The sequence below is a fragment of the Echinococcus granulosus genome (assembly GCF_000524195.1).
Source record: "Echinococcus granulosus chromosome Unknown EG_S00035, whole genome shotgun sequence".
Taxonomy (NCBI): domain Eukaryota; kingdom Metazoa; phylum Platyhelminthes; class Cestoda; order Cyclophyllidea; family Taeniidae; genus Echinococcus; species Echinococcus granulosus.
The window spans coordinates 378,579-387,015 of record NW_020170415.1 but is presented as its reverse complement, the minus strand read 5'-3'; the positions used below and the strand labels follow the sequence as shown (position 1 = coordinate 387,015).

Below are 8,437 nucleotides of genomic sequence, written 5' to 3'. Positions count from 1 at the left end.
ACACACGGCAACATTGATTGCTTTAGGAAGACAGCTGCAGTATATGCACTGCTTTCTGCTGCTAACTAATTTCAATTTATAAATTCGCACAAACATCTGGCTTCCTGACGTAGGCATCACGTGTTTTTCTACACGGTAAGTGTAAAGCGTGTTAGCCAAATTCTGGCCATAGAAACCGCTGAATCTCTCTTCATTGAAACCTTATGCGAACAAGCTGTCATTACTTTAGTGATCGCATTTGCACGGCTCTTCAAAACCATAACCACTTCTAACTTGGTAGATTTGTTAGAGAATGACTAGGAGATAGTCAGCCTGGGCTGTAGAATTCAAGTCAATTCATTCCCAGCCAAGGTGGGGGAGGTTGTGTAATTGATTTCCAGCCTCTGGTGCTGTCATCGCCTAGCGGAGTAATGCGCGAGCCAATGGCGTGAGCGCAGGTGAGGATCGCGCACCCCATGGGTAGCGTCCCCATTTGTTGGCACGCGTCAAGGTAGATGGGGTTGGCGTTACCTGGGCTAAACACACACGCAAAACGAGTCAGCATTTCTATCCTTCATAATCAGCTATCCTCCTATCAGTACTGTGTGTAGCTTTTCGATGGAATTCTTGAATGCATTGAAACAGCGTCCCGATAGGATTTCAACATTCGTCTGGCGATTCAGTTCAGTTATCCGCGGCAGACGCCTTCCTTCTCTAATGTCTTGTCGTGCGGTACCATCCATCCAGTGAAGTTGAGATTACTGTTGTTCTGTTGGAATAGGTGCTTCAATGCTGCTATCATTGCAAATCCCGGGGTTTCTGTTATCCTTAACAGGTGTGCACATGTCCAGATATGCAAGCACAAACGAAGTATGAGAGCCTGTAGACATAGAAGATTCGAGCAGGGTCAGCTACGTTAACTTGGAACTGAACAGTTGGACATAAAAGTAAGAAGAGAGGTGTCATTAATTTGCACACCTCCGAAGGGCTACGAGGACCCTTTGTAAGAGTGGCGAGAATGTGAATTTGGTGAAGGTACCGCTGGGTAAAGTGAGCACTGAACTGAATTCCATGGGGTTGAAGAACCAAAGTGTGAGGTGAGGTTGTTGTGACATTTGGGAGAAAACTGGAAAAGAGACCACTAGCTCAAGAGAATCGGTCCTAGCGGTTAGCAGTGCCGTTAGTTCCCATGAACTGCCCAAGTTCCTTCATTGTTTTATTCAAGAAATTGATGACGATGTCTGCTCGATGCTAATGAAACTGTTAAGAGTCGTGGGTTGAGGGATTTTTGACGCTCAAGGCAGAGGAAAATGAAAATGCACTTCTCTTAGGTAGACGCGAATGTAGTGCCACTATAAATGAGAATGCAAAATTGAGGGGGGTAGGAGGATGTCAGTCTGTTAGTAGTGCAGCGCTTACCTACCCTCCCTTGACGTAGGCTATGGGTCATTGGGTTTGATGACCTCAGTGCTGCTGTGTCCCGACGGGCGGACGATGGAGGCGGAAGCCGCTCATGGGACGGTGACGCGGCACTATCGAGAGCACCAGAAGGGCCGCCCCACTAGCACCAATCCCGTCGCCAGCATCTTCGCCTGGACCCGTGGTCTCGCCCACCGCGCCAAGCTTGACGACAATGCGGATCTCAGCGCGTGAGTTAAACCTTCTTTCCTCTACCTTTTTCCTCATTCCCCTGGAAAGAAGATGTCGATTCAGCGCGTGTGTGCGCATCTCCCCTTTATCATGTGAAGATGTGTTAGACGTAATAGGTGTACTATTTCTAGCCGATGTTATTGGCGGATTGGTAGCAGCACTATAATCAGGCAGATGTCATTGAAATCATAATTCACGTAAACTCTTCTCAGCTAGCTTTTCTGTCAGTCTGCTTTCCAGACATCTTGGGGATTCACGATCAACTGGCTTCCGCTACTGTGGTCAGTGAAGTGGTGGGAAAATGCTCTTAAAGGCGCAGTTTACAATGCATACATCATGTGACAAGCAAATCTGAAAGTTGATTTTATCCAAAATCACAGAAAAGTCAGGAGAGCAATGGCATAAGTGGCACTAAGAGGAATGCATGTCATCACCGTAGAAGCCAAACCATGGAGGAATGGAGGTGCTCACGAATTCAGGCATAGAATTCCTCCAATTTTTATCCCATTAAAGTTTACTTCTTTGTATGACTGTTTCTATAGGCTCGGCCTCATTAAACCCTTCTGCCAATTGCAGCGGACTTACTCCCATGAATAAGCTAAAAACTTCTCAAGACTTTTAAGACCATTTTGCAGCTTTGGTTCCCCATATGCATTACCGTAATTGGAAAGTATGGCAGAGGAATAGATGAAGTGGAAATTTCCCTCCCTCATTATTTTGCCAAAGTGTTCCTCAACGTGGGATTCCTGGGGATGTCATGGTTGCTTATGCAAGCAAGGAACAGGAGTGCTGGAAGTCTACTGGCGTAGGCAGGACGTAGTTAGAGCTCCACACTAATAGTGTGGCTAGCAAATTGCGGAAGACTGGTGCAGCGAAAGAAAGAAGAAGACACAACACTCTGGCAGAATATGCATTGTCGACAAATCGTTGAGAAAGTTTGCAAGCTTGAGCACAACTTCCATTTGTATGTGCAATAGCACTGCTAGTGTTTACTCGCCAGCCGACACCACGGCAAGTTGCACTTGGTTTTTGTTTTTCTCAGAAGTTTTCAATCGTTTCGTGCAAAAAATTTGTGACATTCTCTTCAGATTGTCACGACGATGCAAGCGCAAACATCCGAACAGAGAACAGAATTGTTTGTGCCATGATGAAGACTGCGAAGTGTACATACAGACATTTGGACTACTTCACTTCTTTTGTGTGATACAAAGAACCCGAGTGTTATGGAGGAAGGATACTGGAAGTCTGACCATTAGACAGCAAGAGTAGACTGCGAATAAAGTTTGTATTCCAAATTGCAACCTCAAACGTAAGTAATGGTAGAGCCTTTTTTAGGCACACAATACCAAACAATGATCCCAGTAATATTTAGGGCCAATTATATTGCCAGAGATGTCACGAGGCCTTTGAAGTACTTTTGTAATTCTGAATCCATGACATCTTCCGACTCTTCCCCTCGTTTGTTCATTCCACTTTGGGTCTATTTCCACAGAACAGAACTTACGACACTAACACGCGATTCTGATAGGCATGGCAACAAGACCACACCTCGGACATTTCGGTGTAGGCCAGGACTGCTTCACGATGATTGCCCACATTCTCCCCTGATCCTAATCGTGAAGTAGGATATCCTTCATTCATAATTGCCTTAAATACTAATTCTGACCACACCAAGTATAAGCCTCCATTACTGCCCTCCTGTAATTGAGCAGACACCTTATGCCTCTAATCTATCTATCACATTCCTGTACACGCAACTACCAAACTTGTGCCTAGTCGCGGAGTTGATTTTTCATTTATTCTAATGAGCAAAAGGTTTTTTAATATCTCTCCATCCATTGTGGCTACAGGTCATTTTCGTTTGCTACAACTTACAGGTTTTGCGGTCGTCTCGAGCGCGCCTGCGTAGAAACAATCGAGTCGGGGAAAATGACCAAGGATCTGGCCCTCTGTGTCTACGGCTCGGCCAAGCCGGACCAGTACCTCAACACTACGGACTTCCTTGATGCCATCGCTGAAAATCTACAGCGAGGCCTCTCCCGCTGAGAGTCGGACCCACTAGGACTTATCATGACATCATTAACTGCAGTAATTTTCACTATCTTGTAGTTCTATTTGATGCTGCATCGTCACTTCGCGTTACTTTTTACTGCCGACCCATCAGCAAATGGGGATTTGGGAAGCAAATAACTCCACCAAACTTAAGACCTCAAGGCATGAAGTTACGATATATGTATGTTGAACTCACGTACACGAAAGGTGGGATATAGAGCGAAAGACTTCGGGCAAAGTTAGGAGATAAGAAATTAGTGGTCAGGATGAGGTAGGGTTCCGGCGTTATAAATGAGATTAAGTAGGACACGGGACATCTCCCTTCGACATTCAAAGTCATCTGGACGACCAAGCATGTCCCAGGCTTCGGTGCTACGTGGACAGGGTCCACGGCAAAGGGGGCACTGCTGTCGATTCTTCAGCGTAGCTGGACGCGAATATCGTCTCGTGGTGAAGGATTCGTGGCGTTCTGGGGGCAGCACGAAGGAGGCCTTAAGCCTGAAAGGATGCCTAAGGTTCACCCCAACAACCCGCGTAAAAAGGCACGGGACACTAGTCAATATCTCACCACTCGTCGATACACTTTCGACAGAAATTGTGACCACAGGGTAGAATTGCGGAGGGACAGGCGTCACAGCACAGAAGGCATGCTTCATCCGGGAGAGGTCCAGACTCCCTGCCCGGTGTTTCAGCAGGGATTTGGCTGAAACGCTTGATCTCCTGATAGAGGACATAAAATTGTCGCAGGGTCAAGATTCTATGAGATAGTACAGACCCACTATCAGATCGAGTCTAGAAGAAACCATTATTAGAGGCCAAATTTTACGATGGTGCAGTGGATGGTCAACGTTAGTCTCCAAAAAATATTTAGAAAATTTACAGAGCAGCATTCAAATTGGATATTAAGGCCATCATTGGCATATAGCTGCTTAACTCTAAATGGAGAGTTCCACAGTAAACGATCAAGTACACTCTATTGGCGTCTAACACCATGGCTTCAACAACGGAGGATGAGAGAGAATTCACTTTGTTTTCCAAACAAACTTTCTGTTTTAGGAAATCTTTGGTGTCTTGAACTATCTCCGCTGCCGTGCAGCTCACATTATAGGCGAAATCTACAAATCACTAATAGGATATATGTTACCATCAAATGAGGAAACAGCCATTGCCGCTTTCCTAGCAAAATTGCAGTCTAAAAGGAATAAACCACCTTCATAAGTTTGCACCACAGAAAAAAAGTGTCATTTACTTTTGACTGATAAAGAAACACGGCCTATGAAAGACTTTAAGTGATGGCATCTATCGTGAATGGAGAGCAACTCAAGGATACAAAGCATAAACGTAATGCAAATTTTGATAGGCGCTTTAACAAACTCCCGAAGAGACTATATTCACAAAGCAGCACAAGAACGGTAGAGCAAATAAATAAATAGCGACAACCAAGTCCCCTGCATCAGTGATGCCCACTTTCGTGATCTCAAACCAGAACTTAACAAAAACCAAGTCCGCGGCATAAAAGTTACAAAGCTACTCCACTCAATTATTATCATTATTAAAGCTTCTAAAAGCCAACAGAAATGCGAACCAAATGCCCTTACAGATGGAAGACAGTACACACTGCCACAAAAGTGCAACCCTCCAGTTGATAAATTCAAACATATGCTTTGAAACCAAATCAACTAGTGAATTATGACTATATTCTATTTGGAATAATTATTTGACGGCATATACTAGCAACGAAGTTGGTTCAAAATTCAACCCACATGACCATTATTTCTCACTACCGCTAAATTAATACAAGCAAAACTACACAAATATGTGATTCAAGGCTCTTCTCTGCAAATCCTGCAAATCCCAATTGCACTCTAGGGTTCTAATTCGCAAATGCAATCAACACCGTGAAAACCCATCCTGAGGCATCTCACGTGCATACATGGGGAGGAACAAGCCGCCCACATCCTCGAACCTCACATTCGCGCCCGAAATAAGTGCTTGAATCACGCAAGCCAAGCACCCACACCCGCTAAGCCCCACCTCCGACCAACAATACTGGGAGTGCCAAGAAACAAGCCAGTTTTCAGCAGTCGACGCAATTAAACAATACTTGACCACAACTCTTTACACAATCATTAGCTGTTAGAGAAGAGTTTTTTAATTGACGCGTGATCCTTCTCTGGCAACTTCCTCAAAGCGTTCTCACGAACTAACCTGAAATGAAACAACTTCAGATGAGTTTCTACCACAAATATGGCACTCAGCAATCAAATTTGTGCAGCAATAGGATCTAGCATTGAATGAGGCAGCCACAAGTGCTAACTCACTCTGCTTCGGCACTCTTTCCCGCGGACATAAGAAGTTGTATGTAGTTGACATAGACGACCTTCTTCTGAGGATGAGCCGCAAGCTGCTCCTCAACCAGCTTTATTGCCCGATCCACATCGCCGAACTCAAACTCCAGTCGCGCACACCTGTACACGGAAAGAAATACCACAATTACTGTCAAACAAATTCCGCCCTCTTCCCACGACACCAGCGTCTACACGAATATTGTAAAACTGTCAAATGCTCGGATAAAGATGAACACCGATGCATTACTGCAAATAAAAGTCATGATAGGCATCTAGACCCCCAATTTTGGAATTCACACCATGAAGCTCTTTTGGAACTAACTCAAATTTCCTTGTACTCTACCAGATCATAATAGGAACAACAGTTTTGGTTTTTTACACGGAAAACAAGAAACAAGCGTCTCGCATTAGAAACGAATATTTAATTTAACAGAACAAAATCACGGGGTAATATAAACATGAGCAAACTTTCGAATGTAATTAGAAAAAGAAATCCAAAATTCTCACATAAAATCGCCAACACGGCTTCTAATTATTGAACGAAAACAAATATCTAAACTGAGCAACGTGCCTCTTATCAACTGAAAAATGGGAATAAACGACATTTCAACAACGAATCAATGATACACAAAAGACAAAAAACAGAGGACTTACCCTACAGCGAATTGAAGAAGTTGTGAGAGACGCAGAGTTTGGCCAGCGTTACGCTGGGCCTCTCTAGCACCGGTCACATTGCCAGCACGGAAGCGAGCACGAACCAGGGTTTGCCAAGCCTCCGGCAAAGCAGAGTGCTGACGCACGAATTTCTTCGCCATATTCTCCGCATACTAGTGAGGGAGGGAAGCAATTCATTTGACATTAAGTGACTTTGTAGCTCAACACTTCCTCAGAATTCCTTTAGAGACCTTTACGAATGGTGCAGATTCATTGGAAGGCTAATGAAAGCCTCTGTCCCCCATTTACCCAATCCAGCTACAATCACCAGCATTCTCATTCCTCCACTAAATCATCACAGGAACAACTTACAGCACTTCATGCAATTTAAAATAGCTCCCTTCAGTTCTCTGTGGACAGGATGTGTAATCATATCCTGTCGGTAGCAAAAGTTGAAAAAGCTTCGAAGTGAAAGCCAAAAAGGAATACGGAAAACGAAGACGAGAATTTCACATAGTTTTTCGCGCAAAACACATTGAGGCCGACCTGTAAAGCATCCCTAACTCGAACTAGATGGACATCCAAGACTCACTGAATGCAGTCCAGCAGTGGAGAGAACAGAGACCGCACGACGGGTGACAGCCTCACGATCCAACTGCTCGATACGCGCGATGACTGCATCGAGAAGAGGTGCGGTGGGGGTGGAACCAACACTCCGCTCTACTCCCACACAGGCAGCAGTGGCAACGGAACTTTCTAAACGTAGGGAGGAAAGGAGGATGGTACCCGTGAAGCCACCCGCGTTGTCAGCACTGGCGGCAGGTGAGTCGAGGGCGCGTTGGAGAACGGTGCGCGCTCGCTCCACATCACCTGCCGCCTGGTGGTGCACGGCGTAGAGCGTCCAAAGGTGCGCGTTCTGTGGCGAGTTGCGCACCGCCACCTCATACTCCTCCACGGAGGAGATGCGCGGCAGTGGGTGTGCAATCTCGCTCCCCAACATTGTTGCCTGGGCCACCTCCGCCAGTCGTGACTCATTCCGTAGACTTGTGAGAAGGGAGGACGACGCAGCAACGACCGCCTCTTCAAGGTATGAAGCATGCATTGCGTTATAACTTGATGCCAACAATTCAAATAGCATGAAATGACATTCGCATCAGGATGTTTGCACTCAATAGTAACAGTTGGATACGTTTACGAATATCATGTTTCCTTCGCGCAGGAGTTGTACCAACAATAGTGGTCAAAGGCAATTAAGTAAATGGTTGCATTTACAGCGCACGAATCAGTTTCGAGCTGTGATGCAGGTGTAGGAATAAATTTTGAGGAAAGCATGATTACGATAGGACAAAAATAGTCCGAATGTAAACGAACTCTGACACGAATTCTCCACTTCCATGTCCTTGTCCTCATTCTGCAACGGCTGCTGCTCCTGTTCAGTAAATAAAGGAGAGAGGAAGTCAGCATAGCGGTCCCGAATATCTCCAATTGTGGGCGCCACGGAAGCACCTGTGCGAGCGCTAAAGGACACCAAACGCCTGCGCTTGGGACCCGACGGTCCGTCCGATTTGGCTATCGCGTCGCTCGTGGACGCAGAGCACCGACGCACCGGCTCGTTGGCGAGGCAACCCCGCAGTGGCTTCAATCTGTAAGGAGATAAAAAAAATATCTCGACCGTCTCGTTTACGTGAAGTAAGGCTAGAAGAGTTAAATATCAATACTTATTAAAAAGGACATAAAATTAGACATTCGCCAAC

At 45.5% G+C, this 8,437-nt stretch overlaps 3 protein-coding genes across 3 annotated transcripts in view; 1 reads left to right on the top strand and 2 right to left on the bottom strand. All coding sequences in view use genetic code 11, as the record gives it.

The window, feature by feature from the left end:
- The window catches only part of EGR_05070 (Isocitrate dehydrogenase [NADP]), a gene marked incomplete at both ends in the record, with an annotated part of 6,364 nt that extends 2,689 nt beyond the window's left edge, over window positions 1-3,675 (top strand). Inside the window, 2 exons of the mRNA XM_024494319.1 lie at window positions 1,418-1,628; window positions 3,507-3,675. Of these exons, the coding sequence (XP_024351268.1) occupies window positions 1,418-1,628; window positions 3,507-3,675 (380 nt within the window). The remainder of the gene's footprint in view (window positions 1-1,417; window positions 1,629-3,506) is intronic.
- Window positions 3,676-3,935: 260 nt separating this feature from the next.
- On the bottom strand, window positions 3,936-5,639 carry EGR_05069 (RING finger protein; the record flags this gene model as incomplete). Its single annotated transcript, XM_024494318.1, has 4 exons — window positions 3,936-4,179; window positions 4,250-4,438; window positions 4,652-4,796; window positions 5,615-5,639. 4 exons carry the CDS (start codon window positions 5,637-5,639, stop codon window positions 3,936-3,938), a joined length of 603 nt encoding a protein of 200 aa, XP_024351267.1.
- Window positions 5,640-5,810: 171 nt separating this feature from the next.
- Window positions 5,811-8,437, bottom strand: part of EGR_05068 (hypothetical protein) — a gene marked incomplete at both ends in the record, with an annotated part of 13,695 nt that continues 11,068 nt past the window's right edge. The window contains 5 exons of the mRNA XM_024494317.1: window positions 5,811-5,889; window positions 6,003-6,149; window positions 6,684-6,856; window positions 7,276-7,763; window positions 8,055-8,326. Of these exons, the coding sequence (XP_024351266.1) occupies window positions 5,811-5,889; window positions 6,003-6,149; window positions 6,684-6,856; window positions 7,276-7,763; window positions 8,055-8,326 (1,159 nt within the window). The remainder of the gene's footprint in view (window positions 5,890-6,002; window positions 6,150-6,683; window positions 6,857-7,275; window positions 7,764-8,054; window positions 8,327-8,437) is intronic.